This window comes from Oryx dammah, unplaced genomic scaffold, assembly GCF_014754425.2.
Source record: "Oryx dammah isolate SB20612 unplaced genomic scaffold, SCBI_Odam_1.1 HiC_scaffold_15, whole genome shotgun sequence".
NCBI lineage: Eukaryota > Metazoa > Chordata > Mammalia > Artiodactyla > Bovidae > Oryx > Oryx dammah.
The window spans coordinates 26434638-26453809 of record NW_024070199.1 but is presented as its reverse complement, the minus strand read 5'-3'; the positions used below and the strand labels follow the sequence as shown (position 1 = coordinate 26453809).

At 37.5% G+C, this 19172-nt stretch overlaps 1 protein-coding gene across 1 annotated transcript; it reads left to right on the top strand.

Annotated features, from left to right (window-relative positions):
• Positions 1–7490: 7490 nt before the first annotated feature.
• LOC120874365 (olfactory receptor 145-like) lies at positions 7491–8423 on the top strand. The gene has a single exon (XM_040255740.1). It carries the CDS (start codon positions 7491–7493, stop codon positions 8421–8423), a length of 933 nt encoding a protein of 310 aa, XP_040111674.1.
• The last annotated feature ends 10749 nt before the right edge of the window (positions 8424–19172 follow it).

Here is a 19172-nt window from a genome sequence, read left to right as displayed (position 1 = left end):
GAAAAAGAAGTATATATAAAGAGGTATAAATAATATCAGTGTTATTTAGAAATCTGTTATCATCACAGAGGTGTGTCCACTAAGTTATATATTCTATCATAATTTGAGGTGGTCGCAAAGGTGGCTGAAACCCAGTTACTAATCTTTCATGAACATCAAAATGCAAATGAAATGTGCTTCATTTACAGAAAAAATTTCCTTGAAAGTAATTTGTCTTTGACTAATTGGAAAAAATTAATAAAATAGTTTAAATAGTATTTGTTTTAATAAAGAGTGGTGACATTTCTAAAGAGATAACTTAGCAGAGAGCTGAGCAATTTGAACACATTTTAGTTAGAAATAAGTACAGTGTCTGTCTATTTGGACTTCTTTCAAAAGAGGGAAAGAAGTCAGGGTATTTTGCTTACACAGCATAGTTATTCTTAGTTGGTTTTGCTTTTTTAATGTATGTGGTTGAAGCCAAAAAGTAACAAGGGGAATTGTTCAAATTTTCACAACTGAGAGTCCATCAGGCAAACTACAGAATGTGACTAAACTTATGTAACAAACAGAGCTGAAAGCTCTGGTTTTCTAGTTTTTTTCACCTTTTAAAATTATTATTATTATTATTATTTTTTTAATTAATTTATTTATTTTTAATTTTTACTTTACAATTCTGTATTGGTTTTGGCATAGATTGACATGAATCCACCACAGGTGCACATGCGTTCCCAAACATGAACCCCCCTCCCCACAACATCTCTCTGGGTCATCCCCGCGCGTCAGCCCCAAGCGTGTCATATCCTGCATCAGACATAGACTGGCATTTCGATTCTTACATGTTATTATACATGTTTCAATGCCATTCTCTCAAATCATCACACCCTCTCCCTCTCCCTCTGAGTCCAAAAGTCCGCTATACACATCTGTGTCTTTTTTGCTGTCCTGCATACAGGGTCATCATTGCCATCTTCCTAAATTCCATATATATGTGTTAGTATACTGTATTGGTGTTTTTCTTTCTGGCTCACTTCACTCTGTATAATTGGCTCCAGTTTCATCCATCTCATCAGAACTGATTCAAATGTATTCTTTTTAATGGCTGAGTAATACTCCATTGGCAAATAGAAATGCCTTATGACCCAGCAATCCCACTGTTGGGCATACACACAGAGGAAACCAGAATTGAAAGAAACACATGTACCCCAATGTTCATCGCAGCACTGTTTATAATAGCCAGGACATGGAAACAACCTAGATGTCCATCAGTAGATGAATGGATAAGAAAGCTGTGGTACATATAAAATTATTATTATTATTTTACTTTACAATATTGTATTGGTTTTTCCACACATCAGCATGAATCCACCACGAGTGTACACGTGTTCCCAATACTGAAACCCCCTCCCACCTGCCCCCCAACATCATCCCTCCGGGTCATCCCAGTACACCAGCCCCAAGTATCCTGCACCCTGCATCGAACCTAGACTGGCGATTCATTTCTTATTTCTCCAAAGAAGACATACAGATGGCTAACAAACACATGAAAAGATGCTCAACATCACTCATGATCAGAGAAATGCAAATCAAAACCACAGTGAGGTACCATTTCACACCAGTCAGAATGGCGACGATCCAAAATTCTACAAGCAATAAATGCTGGAGAGAGTGTGGAGAAAAGGGAACTTTCTTACACTGTTGTTGGGAATGCAAACTAGTACAGACACTATGGAGAAGAGTGTGGAGATTCCTTAAAAAACTGGAAATAGAACTGCCTTATGACCCAGCAATCCCACTGCTGGGCATACACATCGAGGAAACCAGAATTGAAAGAGACACGTGGTTTTCTAGTTTTAACAAAGATGGTCCTCTGAATCACAGACGAGAAAGTTCCTAAATTACATCCTGAAAAATAGTAGAGATTAACTGAAATTAGTTAAAATGGTAAAGCAGAAATAAAGTCACAGATGTAGAGAACAAACTTATGGGTACTAAGAAGGGAAGAGGCTTCCTTGGTGGTTCAGATAGGTAAGGAATCATCCTATAACATGGAAGACCTGGGTTCGATCCCTGGGTCAGGAATATCCCCTGGCGAAGGGAGTGGCTACCCACTCCTGTATTCTTGCCTGGAGAATCCCCACAGACATAGCAGCCTGGTGGGCTATAGTTCATGGGGTTTCAGAGAGTCCCTTGGACAAAAAGGACATGAAACCACTCAATCCTAAAGGAAATTAACCCTGAATACTCACTGGACTTTGCCAACAAAGGTCCGTCTAGTCAGGGCTATGGTTTTTCCAGTGGTCATGTATGGATGTGAGACTTGGACTGTGAAGAAAGCTGAGAGCTAAAGAATTGATGCTTTTGAAGTGTGGTGTTGGAGAAGACTCTTGAGAGTCCCTTGGCCTGCAAGGAGATCCAACCAGTCCCTTCTGAAGGAGACCAGCCCTGGGTGTTCTTTGGAAGGAATGATGCTAAAGCTGAAACTCCAGTACTTTAGCCACCTCATGAGAAGAGTTGACTCATTGGAAAAGACTCTGATGCTGGGAGGGATTGGGGGCAGGAGGAAAAGGGGACGACAGAGGATGAGATGGCTGGATGGCATCACCGACTCGATGGACGTGAGTTTGAGTGAACTCCGGGAGTTGGTGGTGGACAGGGAGGCCTGGTGTGCTGCAATTCATGGGGTCGCAAAGTGTCAGACAAGACTGGGAAACTGAACAACATAAAAAAAAAAAAGAAGAAGAAGAAGAGGTGGGATGAATTAGGACATTGGGACTGACATATAAATACTACTATGTATAGTATAGATAACTAATAAAACTTCTTGTATACCACAAAAACCTCTTTTCAGTTCTCTGTAGTGACCTAAATGGGAAGGAAATTAAAAAATAAAAATAAAAAAGGGTGGTTATAGCAATATCCAATTTAAATATACTCCAAGTCCTTTTACATGTGATTTCAAATTTTCTGCTAGACGAATTACAAAGATAAAAGATAAAGATGTGACATTAATTACAATAGTGTTTCCTGTAACTCAATAGACCCAAAACATTATCACTTCATCATACAACCAATATGAAAATTAAGATATTTTTACCTTGTATTGTACTAAGCCTTCAAAGTGTTGTCAGAACAGCACAGATCAATGTGACACTAAATTTTAAAAATTAAGAGCACTTATCTCTGTTTAGACTTCATTAAATTTACAACTGAAGAGATAGAATCCCATACTTAAGCTGTTCCAAACATGTATTTGGGCTATCTCTAGTTGTGGTGAGTGAGGGTTGCTCTCAAGTTGTGGTTCGTGAACTCAGTAGTTGCCACACTTGGACTCTAGAGCCTGAGCTTCAGTTGTTGTGGCCCAAGGGCTTAGTAGTTGTGGTGAATGGACTTAGTTGTACCAGGACATGTGGAATCTTCCTGTATCAAGAATTGTACCCATGTCTCCTGCATTGGCAGGTGGAGTCTTTACTACTGGACCACCAGGGAAGTCCAATGGCCATGCATTTTTTGTCAGTTAAAAATAAAATATCTTATTCAGTAAAATTTTCATACTTTTGCAGTTTTATTGAGAAAAAATTGACTGTATACATTTAGTGAAAGTGAAAGTTGCTCAGTCATGTCCAACTCTTTGCAACCCCAGGGACTATACAGTCTGTGGAATTCTCCAGGCCAGAATGCTAGAGTGGGTAGCCTTTCCCTTCACCAGGGGATCTTCCAAACCCAGGGATTGAACTCAGGTCTCCCACATTGCAGGCGGATTCTTTACCAGCTGAGCCACAAGGGAAGCCCAAGCATACTGGAATGGATAGCTTATCGCTTCTCCAGCAGATCTTGCTGACCCAGGAATTGAACCAGGGTCTCCTGCATTGCAGGCAGATTCTTTACCAACTGAGCTATCAGGGAAGCCCAGTTTTAGGGAATGTGGTTCAATATGGTGACATAGGAAGATCCTGAGCTCACCTCCCTCCATGAATGCAGGGATTCTACAGCTATATATGAAAGAATCACCTCTGAAAAAGATCTGAAAACTTGCTGAGCACTTTCTTCACCTTGTAAGGTGAGAAAAAGGCCACACTGAGGTAGATAGAACAGGCTGAGATACAGTCTCACTATAAACTCTACCTTGGTGTAGAAACCAAAAATGATGAGGGTACTTACTAACCTGAGCTTTTTGCACTGTTCAAGTTCTGATATAGAAGAAAATTGTTATTTCAGAACCGTTTTAATTATAAGAAAGCTTTCACCTGAAGACCCATTGTTCCTTTACTCCTTAATAAGAGTTATTTTCTAGACTGTGTAGAGAATTGATGGATTAGAAAATCTCAGAGGGAACATTTTTCTTATAAGTGAGTCATTAATAGGCCAGTTAATTGGGATTCCCTGGTAGCCCAGCTGGTAAAGAATCCACCTGCAATGCAGGGGACCCTGGTTCCATTTAGGTCAAGAAGATCCCCTGGAAAAGGGATAAGCTACCCACTCCAGTGTTCTTGGGCTTCCCTGGTTTCTCAGAAGATAAAGAATCTATCTGCCATGAGGGACACATGGGTTCGATCCCTGGGTTGGGAAAATCTCCTGGAGGAGGGCATGGCAATCCTCTCCCATATTCTTCCCTGGAGAATCCCCATGGACATAGGAGCCTGGCAGATTATAGTCCATGGGGTCACAAACAGTTGGACAAGACTGAGCGAGTAAGCAGAGCACCAACACTGATTTGCTAGGACTCATTTCTGGATGAGTCTGGCTAATGGTTTGTCAGTTTTATTTATCCTCTCAAAGAACCAGCTTTTGGCTTTGTTGATTTTTGCTATGGTCTCCTTTGTTTCTTTTGCATTTATGTCTGCCCTAATGTTGAAGATTTCTTTCCTTCTACTAACCCTGGAGTTCTTCATTTCTTCCTTTTCTAGTTGCTTTAGGTGTGGAGTTAAGTTATTTATTTGACTTTTTTCTTGTTTCTTGAGGTATGCTTGTATTGCTATGAACTTTCCCATTAGCACTGCTTTTATAGTGTACCACAGGTTTTGGGTTGTTGTGTTTTCATTTTCATTCATTTCTATGCATATTTTGATTTCTTTTTTGATTTCTTCTGTGATTTGTTGGTTATTCAGCAGCGTGTTGTTCAGCCTCCATATGTTGGAATGTTTAATAGTTTTTCTCCTGTAATTGAGATCGAATCTTACTGTATTGTGGTCAGAAAAGATGCTTGGAATGATTTTAATTTTTTTGAATTTACCGAGGCTAGATTTATGGCCCAGGATGTGATCTATCCTGGAGAAGGTTCTGTGTGCACTTGAGAAAAAGGTGAAATTCATTATTTTGGGGTGAAATGTCCTATAGATACCAATTAGGTCTAACTGGTCTATTGTATCATTTAAGGTTTGCGTTTCCTTGTTAATTTTCTGTTTAGTTGATCTATCCATAGGTATGAGTGGGCTATTAAAGTCTCCCACTATTATTGTGTTATTGTTAATTTCCCCTTTCATACTTGTTAGCATTTGTCTTACATATTGTGGTGCTCCTATGTTGAGTGCATATATATTTATAATTGTTATATCTTCTTCTTGGATTGATCCTTTGATCATTATGTAGTGTCCTTCTTTGTCTCTTTTCACAGCCTTTGTTTTAAAGTCTATTTTATCTGATATGAGTATTGCTACTCCTGCTTTCTTTTGGTCTCTATTTGCGTGGTATATCTTTTTCCATGAACTGGGTGAAAAACTCTCTTAACAAGTTTCTGAATCTTACATATTCAGTACATAAATTGTTTTTGAATCAGCTGTTTTTGTAGGAAAAAGGAGACTAGGGCTTCCTCTTCATTTCTGTAATCTAAATGAACAGAAAATGGAAGATTTTGGTCTACTTTGGTGAATGGACAATCCTTAAGTGAAAGGAAAACTTGAGTAATCTATTGAATCTCTAAGGGACAAAGGACAGATTAAGGTACAGGATGCAAATGAAATCCCCCCAGGTCCCTATTATACATAGAGTGTTTCCCTGGGGAAGAGACTGAGCAAACTTCTGCCACGTTTATAACTGAGTACATTATAACATTACCCTCACATTAAATCTTTGGCTTACCAAGTGGCAATAATAATAATAAAAATGTTTATTTTTCTCTGCTGCTTGAGTGGACTGAAAGTCATAAACAGAAATTATAATCTATATTTTTAAAATATTTTGAAGTCAAATCAGAAAATATATGTGAGCTGCATTCTCTTAAGAATCAAAGGAACCAAAGCTTCAGAACCTGGAATTGCCCTACTAAGACCAGAGGGTAAAACCAATGATAAGAAAGCCCTGGGGTTTTCTGGAGAAAGGAAGGTGAGTTTCTGAATTCCATTTATTCATGTCCTTCTTGTTTGAAATGGAAGTTCAAAGATCTAAGATATCACAGCTTATTTCCAATTTAGCACTTTGAGACTCACATAAAACTTAGAAAAATGTCTATTTAAGACATGGATCAGTGAACGCTCAGAGACACTAGGGGCCTAAAAGGATGCATTAGATCAGTCAGTAAGTTCCCTCTCCATAGATGGAAGTCTCACTCATCTACAGTTACAGCTTTTACTCTGTAATGTGGGGTGAAGAGTTAACCTCTGGTAGACTCTGGCCATTTAGTTTTAGTTAAGAAGCAATTTTCTTTGTTCTCACCCCACCAGGTCTAATCTGCTTTATTTATTTATTTATTTTTTAATAGCATAGACTTTATTATTATTTTTTTAATTTATTTTTTATTTTACTTTACAATTCTGTATTGGTTTTGCCATACATTGACATGAATCCACCACGGGTGTACATGCGTTCCCAAACATGAACCCCCCTCCCACCCCCCTCCCCACAACATCTCTCTGGGTCATCTCCGTGTACCAGCCCCAAGCGTGCCATATCCTGCATCGGACATAGACTGGCAATTCGATTCTTACATGATATTATACATGTTTCAATGCCATTCTCCCAAATCATCTCACCCTCTCCCTCTCCCACAGAGTCCAAAAGTCCGCTATACACATCTGTGTCTTTTTTGCTGTCCTGCATACAGGGTCATCATTGCGATCTTTCTAAATAAAGGCCAGCACCTAATTGCTAGAGTCTCTGCCTATAGTCTTACTGGTGAGGGGAGACTCCAAGTGAAAGGAGAAATGTTGAGATGTGGGAAGAATGAGTCAATCCTTATCCAAACCTCTCCTTTATCAACTCTTTGTTTTTTCCCCAAGCAGTCAAGTCTGCACAGTGCAGTGATTTCTTTCTTCTGTAGGCTAAGTTTTGATACTCTTTCCTACTTAGTTTATAAAGACCCAAAAAAGTGAAATTCCCTGTCACTTAGTTTCTGGATAATGGTAATACAATCCATGAGAGAGTAGGTAAGACAATTCCATGAGTCCAAGCTGGGTTATTCTCAGATATCCCCAGCCCAAACACCACACTTGTGAGAGGAGATACTGTGTGAAAATTGAGTCATTGTTCTCTATGTAACCTTTTTCTTCTGTGCTCACAGATCACCTTAGAGAAGAATGGCTCCTGGAAATGGCTCTTTTGTGACTGAATTCATTCTGTTGGGATTAACCAACCAGCCAGATCTCCAACTCCCTCTATTCTTCCTGTTCCTAGGAGTGTACATGATCACTGTGCTGGGAAATTTGGGATTGATAATCCTAATTGCACTGAATTCACACCTACACACCCCCATGTACTTTTTCCTTTTTAATTTGTCTTTCATAGACCTCTGTTATTCTTCTGTATTTACACCCAAAATGCTGATTAACTTCTTACCAAAGAAGAATATTATTTCTTACATGGGGTGCATGACCCAGCTCTACTTCTTCTGTTTTTTTATCATTTCTGAATGCTATGTGCTGACATCAATGGCCTATGACCGCTATGTGGCCATCTGTAAGCCACTCTTATATAACACTGCCATGTCTCCTAAACTGTGTTCCAGCCTTATGCTTGGTTCCTACTTGATGGCATTTTCTGGTGCCATGGCTCACACTGGATGCATGCTGAGACTGACATTCTGTGATGCAAACACCATCAACCATTATTTCTGTGACATCCTCCCTCTGCTCGAGCTCTCCTGCACAAGTACCTATGTCAGTGAGCTGGAAATGTTCATCGTGGTAGGCATCAATATCATTGTACCCAGTCTCACCATCTTTGTCTCTTATGGTCTCATCCTCACCAACATCCTCCACATCAGCTCCACAGAGGGCAGGTCCAAAGCCTTCAGCACCTGCAGTTCGCACATCATTGCTGTTTCTCTCTTCTTTGGATCAGGGGCATTCATGTATCTCAAACCACCTTCTGCTGTGTCTATGGATGAGGGGAAAATCTCTTCTGTCTTTTACACCAACATGGTTCCTATGATGAACCCATTAATCTACAGCTTGAGGAACAAAGACGTTAAACTTGCTCTGAGAAAAACTCTGAGTAGGAGACAGTTTTAATTAGAACTCTCTGTGTGCACAAGCAACTTGTACCATGAGATGTTGAGTTTTTAATTTTAATGGAAACCTTCTTACCATATTTTTTATTACCTTTTTTTAACCTAGTATCTTAAAGAAATTTAAGTCCTGTGTGAATAATTTATTTCCATTTATATATATATATTTCAGTGTTTTCAAAATACATATCATCTCTTTTTCTTGCATAGTAATAACATTAAATAGTGAATATATTATCTTTTTTCATTATCATTTTGAAATTATTTTTCCACTGGAAAAAGATGAATGACCTCCACATAATGAATTACATAACATTAGACTGAAACATATCACATGGGTTATTTTTAATCTATCAACTTGCAATAAAAAGGATAAATAAGATACTCTGTTTCTACTCTTATCTTTCCATATTTAACTTGGCAATAATATACCTTCTTGAGATACCAGATATTGATGGTTCTAAGAGTATCAAGGATAATCCCTTTCCCATATGTAAACCTTTAGTGGTAAGCTTCTTTTAGCAAAGAGTTTTATTTTTCACCTTTGTAAGTGACAGAGAAGACAATGGCACCCCACTCCAGTACTCTTGTCTGGAAAATCCCATGGATGGAAGAGCCTGGTAGGCTGTAGTCCATGGGGTTGCTCACAGTTGGGAATGAAAGTCGGGGACTTTCACTTTTCACTTTCCACTCTCATGCATTGGAGAAGGAAATGGCAACCCAATCCAGTGTTCTTGCCTGGAGAATCTCAATCCAGTGTTCGGAGCGTGGTGGGCTGCCATCTACAGGGTCTCACAGTCAGACACGACTGAAGCGATTTAGCAGCAGCAGCAGCAGCAAGTAAAACTGACACATAACCAGTCATCAAAATACATGTTTTGCGTGGGTGGGAAAGGGAAGCCAAAAGTGGATAATGATTTACTTAAAGTCACACAGCTTTAGAAAGAAAAATTGTAGACTAAATTCTTACATTGACTTCAAGTCAAGTAAATTATTCTTCGGTATACTCTATACACTCTTGATTATGTTATTCTGTTTGAGTAGAAAACTTTTACCCATGGACTCACTCCTTGTGCAGGACCCTAGATACTATTGAGATCACAGAATTTCTCTATATAAGATGAAAGCTTAAGTTATTTATGATTTAAAATGTTAAACCAACAGAACTAGATGACTTTTGAACAAGTAGATTATTTCTGGTTTTGTTGGCTTCTGTGTGGTACGTTCATATGGAGTTTTAGGTACAGAAACATCAAATTGCAGCTGGAAGAATAATGACAATGTGAAAGAAATATTTGGAGAATAAAGCAAGTTATGACATCAATGTTGGATTATTTTTTGAAAGCAAAAATGTGCTACTTTAAAAATCCTCAATATGCTGTATCAGTGACATCATAATCATTTTCTAAGATATGTTGAATAATATCCATTAGTTAACACGTCATAATCTCCAGTCAGTATTTATGTATTTTGAAATTTGGCAAAGCTGATGTTTGACTTGTTTTTGTTTGAGATGTTCAGCATAACTTAAACCTTGGCTGATATTTTTGGGTGACCACTCATATTTCATCTCCCAGTTGCAATATGAACATGATGGATTTTTCCTTAACAAGTTCTATTTACATAATATTGTTGATCTTGGTTAGAAATTTGTTTTTTCTTTAAACTCACTTTTCCCTCTATAAACTTTTTTTTTTTGAATGGAAAGAAATGCATCTAAACAAGTGAAATTAACTGGGTCATTTAGAAACCTATAGGACAGAGCTGCATGTTCTCTATTATATATTTTATAACAATTTGAGTATCCCTAGGAGTGAATTAAGCTTGGCACTAATCTTTCATTTCATGACCCTCAAAATTAGAATGAAATCTGTTTATTTACATAAAAGAACTACTCTTTAAAATGAGTAATTTATATCTTTGGTTAATTTGAAAAAACTATAAGTAACTTAAAATACAATTTGTAATAATTACCTGTAGTAACATTGTAAAGGAGGCAACTTTGCTGATTGTTCAGCAAACTAATCAGTTAGCAATGGAATTGTTTCAGTTAGCAATGGAACTGTGCATCTCTGTGTTTGGACTTCTTTTGAGTGGAGGGGGTATCAAGCCAGAGTACTTTAAATGTTCAGATCAGTTGCTCAGTTGTGTCTGACTCTTTGTGACCCCATGGGCTGCAGCACTCCAGGCTTCCTTGTCCATCACCAACTCCTGGAGCATGTTCAAACTCATGTGCATTGATTCGGTGATGCCATCCAGCCATCACATCCTCTGTCGTCTCCTTCTGCTCCTGCCTTCAGTCTTTCCCAGCATTAGCATCCTTTCTGATGACTCCATTCTTCGCATCAGGTGGCCAAAGTATTGGAGCTTCAGCTTCAACATCAGTCCTTCCAATGAATATTCAAGACTGAGTTCCTTTAGGACTGACTGGTTTTATCTCTTTGTAGTTCTTCCTTTCTTGAGTTATGTGACTGGCACTGACAGGTTTTGAGGGAAGTTATGGTTCTGCTGAAGGTGTTAATCTTAGAGTCAATCTTGTAAGCCCTTGGTTTCTCCTGTGCCCATCAACCAGGACAGAACTTTTTCTAAATTGGTGTGAAATTGGATTCTTTTCCAAAATGTTGCATCACGAATATATATTTTCTTTCCTAATTTAGCTAGCTAGTGATTTCAAATATTATACATTATATTGGGAAGATTCTAAAAAGAACTAAGAGAACTAAGAAGATGTTTCAAAGAAACTTACATTTAAAATTTCACACGGCATGATTTTAATTTTCATTCATCAGAAATTCAGTGCTGTCTTGCATACAGGGTTATTGTTACCATCTTTCTAAATTCCATATATATGCATTAGTATACTGTATTGGTGTTTTTCTTTCTGGCTTACTTCACTCTGTATAATAGGCTCATGATTTGGGAGAATGGCATTGAAACATGTATAATATCTTATATGAAATGAATCATCAGTCCAGCTTTGATGCATGATACTGGATGCTTGAGGCTGGTGCACTGAGACGACCCAGAGGGATGGTACGGGGAGGGAGGAGGGAGGGGGGTTCAGGATGGGGAACACATGTGTACCTGTGGCGGATACATGTTGATGTATGGCAAAACCAATACAATATTGTAAAGTAATTAACCTCCAATTAAAATAAATAAATTTATATTAAAAAATGTTAGCCATATATTTCAAGGATCTTAATCTGATTTTTGAAAATTTTCTTAAGAGCCCTCTTTTGGGGAATTTGCTAAAGCAATTTTTATTTTTTTTATTTTTTTATTTTATTTTTTTTTGATATTCAAACATCAACCACATATTTATTTAAATTGACCTTTAAATATTATAATTATCCACAATATCCATGTTCCTTTAGTATTTAAAGGAAATATATTGTGCTGAGTTATGCTCTCCTAAAACACCTACTCAAAACCAGCTGTTCGAATCTCTCAATGAACATATTTTTATGACAAACTACTGCCTTTTAGAAACAAATCCTAGTTATATGTTAAAATATTTACATGGGTTTATTACTCCATAATCTTTAAATTAAGAAATAATAAATCTGATGTAAAATTTTCAGTCAGCAAGTTATGATAGGAATTAAGTGTCTACTCCTGCTCTTCTTGCACACCAACCCTGTAATAAACTTGGTTCTTATATGTATTTTACATGTTTATATTTTTCTTTGTAGTTTGTGATCACATAAGATGACCTGAATGCTGAAATCTTTATTTGAAACCTCCTCTCCCTCTTTAATCTCTTAAAAATATTGTAATTAATGTGTCACACATATTAAACTATGTTTATTAACAGTTTGACCCCTCCTTGAATACTGTGTGAAAAATAAATGATATGCTGTGCCTGGAAATATAGATGTGGTGAAATATTAATGAAGGGATTTAAGAATGATCAGGTATGTCAATGTAGCTGTCTATATGAGATATTGGAAATGTGAGGCAAAGTCTGTGTTTACTACCACTACTAAATCTATCTTATAAATAAAAATATAAAGTCTTTAAAGGGAAAAATTAAACTAGAATGGATATCATTAACAAAGCAGTCAATTCCCTTTATTTTTAAAATTTTATGTACATATATGAATGATCTGTATAATGTACATTCAATATAGAAAGCTTTATATATTTGATAATGTATAGAACATTTCACAATTACACTAATCTCTTACATAACATCTTGACATCTGTTTTTAAAGTTTTTTGCACAAGCTCCTTTTTCATTCAATTTGGTAAAGCCAGTTATATATATCAATGTGTACTGTGAGCTCTCAAGAGGTTAAATGATCAAGGAGAGGATACCAGTGAACAGCTGCAAGGACAAAACCTGGAAGTGTTCAGCAATGGGAGAACAGCCAGGCAGACTTGAGGCAGGAGAGGGAGATGCCCTTCTGGGGGCTGAGTGACTTTGATTTCCCAATCTCTGTAGACTGCAGTTCAAACCCACAGTCACACTAATTCGAAAAAACATTATAAAAACTAGGAAGAAAGCTTTGTCATTTTGATTCACAGTCTTGTAAACAGATATAAAGGAACAAAATGTGCTTACATACATCAAGAAAAAAAATTCTTGTGTATCCACTTAGGTTGATCCACAGAGTGCTTTTTTTTAAAATTAATTAAAATCTTATCCAAGTCAACCCACCAATGGGAGCTGGCTACTTAGATTATCTTGAAAACATTTTAAAATATTTCCAAAACATTTACAAATGATAAAATCCCCGTTCTCTGACAAGGACCTACTCAGAGACAAATAACATTCTTTCTTAACTCACAGGGAGAGTTATCAGAGATTGATTTTTCACTCTTTGTTAGTTTTGATTCAGAAGAATGTTGTTTTAGGACAGATGATATTTGTAAGAAGGCTTTCTTTTCCCTTTTAGGAAAAGAAGATCTTTAGACCCAATGTTCTTTTTCTTCATCTATCATCTATTATGCTGTAGACTGGAGAATTTATTGTCTAATGAATCTCAGAGGAAAGATATTTTTCCTGTAAGTGGTTCATTGATAGGATAGTTGATACCCTAAATAGAGTGAACCCCAGATTACTGCACTTTTTTTCAAATACTGCATGTACTGTTACACTGCAGTATTTGTTAAGAGGCATTTCTGCATGCGATTTTTCATTCTTTCATTTGTTCAGAAATTTCTGGCTATGGAATTTTTTGAGGAAATGAAGGGGCACTCAAATATGGCCACTGGTTCTGAAGAGGTCATGAAAACTGAGCACTGATCAGATCACATGGATTGACAGGTCTTTCTGCTTAATTATCTTTACTTAGTGTCTCAGAAGCACAGTCTGCTTAGTCAGCTCTTAATACATCATAACTTCCACTGGAAGCTTTATTGTGTATAATCAGACTTTCCTTGAGATGGAGAGTCAGGACTAGTACAAGTGTTTCCCTGAAGAGAGTCTAGTGTCTCTTATTTAAAATTAATATCATAAGCTTTTGTGAAGTTTCCTGGGGCATTTCTAGCCTCTGTTCATATAATTAGTAATTTTTTCTTTACATTGGATTCTTTTTCAAAATGCTATATCATGTATCATATTTTCTCTTACCTAATTTAGTTGACTAGTCGATTTAAATATTATACAATATATTAGAGAGATTCTAAAGAGGTAGGGAGCTATGAAAAATTTCAGAAAACCCCCAAATTTTAGATGCCATACTCTTAATTTTTATTCATTAGAAATTCAGTTCCTATTAGTCTTTTCCATCTCTCTCTTTGGACTTGTTATGAAAAAAGAAATCACTTAATTTTGGTAGCACAAGTGACTGTTCTGTGTGTGGGGAACTACATTTTTTGAGAGTTTGATGCTTTCCTACTAATAAGAGAAGACTCATATTGTCAAATGATAATCTTTCACCACCTTCCACTAAATGTAAGCAATTTGTGTATAAATATAGACTTATAAATGTTTATTTTTCACATACAAACACACATATATATAAATTAAATAAATTTATATTAAAAAATAAAATAGATTGAACTCCCCAAAGCAATAGCATTGTCTCAGAAAAGTAAACATTCTCTCATTTTCTTTAATGTGGTTTTGAGAAGGTTAAATTTTGTACAATAGTTAATTTGTGCAAAAGACTTCATAAATCAAATTGGTCTTTTCATGGCTTCTCATCAAAGATAACTCTGATTCAATTTCTTACTTAGTTTTCAGTTCAGTTCATTTCAGTCACTCAGTCCTGTCTGACTGTTTGTGACCCCATGAATTGCAGCACGCCAGGCCTCCCTGTCGATCACCAACTCCTGGAGTTCACTCAGACTCGCATCCATTGAGTCAGTGATGCCATCCAGCCATTTTATCCTCTATCGTCTCCTTCTTCTCCTGCCTCCAATCCCTCCCAGCATCAGAGTCTTTTCCAATGAGTCAACTCTTCGCATGAGGTGGCCAAAGTACTGGAGTTTCAGCTTTAGTATCATTCCTTCCAAAGAAATCCCAGGCTTAATCTCCTTCAGAATGGACTGGTTGGATCTCCTTGCAGTCCAAGGGACTCTCAAGAGTCTTCTCCAACACCACACTTCAAAAGCATCAATTCTTCGGGGCTCAGCCTTCTTCACCATCCAACTCTCACATCCATACATGACTACTAAAAAAACCATAGCCTTGACTAGACGGACCTTAGTTGGCAAAGTAATGTCTCTACTTTTTAATATGCTATCTAGGCTGCTCATAACTTTTCTTCCAAGGAATAAGCATCTTTTAATTTCATGGCTGCAATCACCATCTGCAGTGATTTTGGAGCCCCCCAAAATAAAGTCTCTCACTGTTTCCCCATCTATTTCCCATGAAGTGATGGGACCAGATGCCATGATCTTCATTTTCTGAATGCTGAGCTTTAAGCCAACTTTTTCACTCTCCTCTTTTACTTTCATCAAGAGGCTTTTTAGTTCCTCTTCACTTTCTGCCATAAGGGTGGTGTCATCTGCATATCTGAGGTGATTGATATTTCTCCCAGCAATCTTGATTCCAGCTTGTGTTCCTTCCAACCCAGTGTTTCTCATGATGTACTCTGCATATAAGTTAAATAACCAGGGTGACAATATACAGCCTTGACATACTCCTTTTCTTATTTGGAACCAGTCTGTTGTTCCATGTCCAGTTCTAACTGTTGCTTCCTGGCCTGCATACAGATTTCTCGAGGCAAGTCAGGTGGTCTGGTATTCCCATCTCTTTCAGAATTTTCCAGTTTATTGTGATCCACACAGTCAAAGGCTTTGGCATAGACAATAAAGCAGAAATAGATGTTTTTCTGGAACTCTCTTGCTTTTTCCATGATCCAGCGCATGTTGGCAATTTGATCTCTCGTTCCTCTGCCTTTTCGAAAATCAGCTTGAACATCAGGAAGTTCACGGTTCACATATTGCTGAAGCCTGGCTTGGAGAATTTTGAACATTACTTTACTAGCATGTGAGATGAGTGCAATTGTGCGGTAGTTTGAGCATTCTTTGGCATTGCCTTTCATTGGGATTGGAATGAAAACTGACCTTTTCCAGTCCTGTGGCCACTGCTGAGTTTTCCAAATGTGCTGGCATACTGAGTGCAGCACTTTCACAGCATCATCTTTCAGGATTTGAAACAGCTCAACTGGAATTCCATCACCTCCACTAGCTTTGTTCATAATGATGCTTTCTAAGGTCCACTTGACCTCACCTTCCAGGATATCTGGCTCTAGATTAGTGATAACACCATCATGATTATCTGGGTCATGAAGATCTTTTTTGTACAGTTCTTCTGTGTATTCTTGCCACCTTTTCTTAATATCTTCTGCTTCTGTTAGGTCCAGACTGTTTCTGTCCTTTATCGAGCCCATCTTTGCATGAAATGTTCCCTTGGTATCTCTAATTTTCTTGAAGATATCTCTAGTCTTTCCCATTCTGTTCTTTTCTTCTATTTCTTTTAACCAATATTTAATCATAATTTGGGGAAATATATTTTTATTACATTGCTTGAATTTCAAGTGGGTAATGACAAATCAATGAAGGTACTTGAGCTACAGAGAGATAGAGGAATGATTTCAGACTTTGGTGTTTATAGCTAAATAAGAGTGAGCTTAATGAAAATGCTTATGGCTAAATAAGAGTGAATATGTTGGAAAATGCTAAAATAATCATTAGAAGCCATTGAAGTTCAGTATTATAGTAGTTCAGTTTAAACATCAAAAGCCAGAAGTTGTGTGATGGCTAAAGAACATGGGTGGAGGTCATTGTGGTTGTATATGTTGTGATTTGGTGTAAGAGAAATGTTGAATATGTTCTGATGGATCTTAGAGAAAAATAATATGATTTTCAGAAACATTTATTGAGTTTCTTCTATGTACTCTGCATTGTCTTAGATCTGGGAACCATATCGTAAACAAAATAGAAGAAATGTTTTTCCTTATAGAATTTACAGTTTCTAGATGAACACAGGTATTCAAGTGGCAAAGTTCTGATGAGTGGAGAACCTAGTGGAATTTATGAGCATGGAAAATGACAGCTGACATTTATTGACTATTTACCATAATCCAGGTACTTTCTTAACCAGTTCACTTAAACTTTTTCCATTAAATCAACACAGACGTCCAATGAAACAGAAACTGTCTCTACCACCACTATTTTACAGGATGAAACAGAAAGAGAAGTCACTTGCCCAAAGAATTATAGTTTGTAAGTAGGAATTTAAGGTTCACAACACTCTCTCTAACTCCATAGCCCCTATTCTTTTCTGTGATGAGAATTTTATAATCTCAGTTATTGAAATATTATAGAAAATGATCCAGTGGGAAAATCAGGTAGAAATTTCAAGTAAGTTTTTTAAAGGTATAAACTATAGAAGGAATATATTGTTGAGTTGCTAAGTTGTGTCTGACTGTAATACCATGGACTATAAGCCACCAGGTTCCTCTGTTCATGGGATTTCCAGGTAAGAATACTGAAAGAGATTGCCATTTCCTTCTCCAGGAGATCTTCCTGACCCAGGGATCAAACCTGTGTCTCTTGCATTGGCAGGCAGTTTCTTTCCCACTGAGCCACTGGGGAAGTCCCATAGAAGGAGTATGCAACATTGCAAATTATTTCAGAGATATTCTAGAGAGAGAACTGAAATGAGTTGCTGCAACACTTGAAAATTTTCAGAAAAAGAAATAAGGAAACCTGGAAATAGGAGCCTTACAGAGAATATGTCCATTGGGGAAATGGGAATAAAGAGGGAATGAAATAATTAAGTAGTTTTTCCTTAGAGGTGAAAGTAATGAGGAGATGAGCATTTACTTCAGATATACTGCTGCTACTGCTAAGTCGCTTCAGTCGTGTCCGACTCTGTGCGACCCCATAGACGGCCGCCCACCAGGCTCCCCCACCCCTGGGATTCTCCAGGCAAGAACACTGGAGTGGGTTGCCATTTCCTTCTCCAATGCATGAAAGTGAAAAGTGAAAGTGAAGTCGCTCAGTCGTGTCTGACTCAGCGACCCCATGGACTGCAGCGTACCAGATTCTTCCATCCATGGGATTTTCCAGGCAAGAGTACTGGAGTGGGGTGCCATTGTCTTCTCCCTCAGATACACTGAGGGATGTACAATACCTAAAATGAAAAGGACTAAAGCAGTAAGCCCCCAAGAAACAAAAGACAGATCACGATCCAAGATATATAATTGCCTTATTCCCATGTATACATATAATCTACACCCTGGGGAAAAGACTGAACAAGCTTCTAGCCTATTTTTAACCAAATACATCACATCATTACACACACATTAAATCTTCTGTGTCTAATCAGGTAGCAAGTGTAATAATAAAAAGACTTTTTTTTCCTCTGTGGCTCGAAAGGACTGAAAGTAATTATCAGATATTATATTAGTTAAGAAAAATTTCCAAGAAAGATGTCGATTTAAGTCAGGCTGTCTCCCTTAGAATCAAAGGAATTAAGCCTCAAGAATCTGAAAATGCATTTCCAGGATCAACTGGGTAGAGATCACTGGTAAGAGAGCCAGTCCTGAATTTTCTGAGCTAAGGGGGGTAAGTTTCTGAATTCAATTTACTACATATAATCTTTGTTTTGAGATGAAAGTCCAGGGACATAAATATGTCCATTCTTTCCCATTTTGTGTAGTTCTGAGACTCAAGTGAAGCTTGTGGGAAAATCTCTTCAGGGGATTGGTCAGGAAATATTCAGAGTCATTCAGGGGCTCAAAGAATATATCAATCAGGAAGTCTCCTCTAAGTAGGTAGAACTCTCAGTCTTCTACTTTTGTAGCTTTTACTCTCTGGCAGGGGAAATAACCACATGAGGATTCTGGTGCCTTCATTTTGTATTAGAAACAGTGTTCTTGGTTCTTACCAGTGAAGACTAATCTGCATTAGAAGCTAGTGCCAGCTTGCTAGGAACACTGCCTCTGATTTTCCTGGTGAGGGAAGAGTTCAGGTGAATGAGGAAACATCCTGGTCAACAGTTCTTCTACCTTAGTTTTTCCAGCGTCATCATTGCCTGTGGTCTTCCCACTACAGGCTAAGTTTGTGATGTCTTTGCTATATTAGCTTATAAAAGCTCTGATACAGTGAAAGTCCATTTCACTCTTTATCAGGATAATGGTAAAGGTAAATTCCACACGTCTAGGTAAGGTCTAAGTTCATGCATTGCCAGTGTATACACTCTATTGTAGGATGAAATATTATGGCAAGAACTGAGGTGTTTTCTAATGTTATTATTTTCTGCTAAGTCCACAGATTCCCTTAGAGAAGA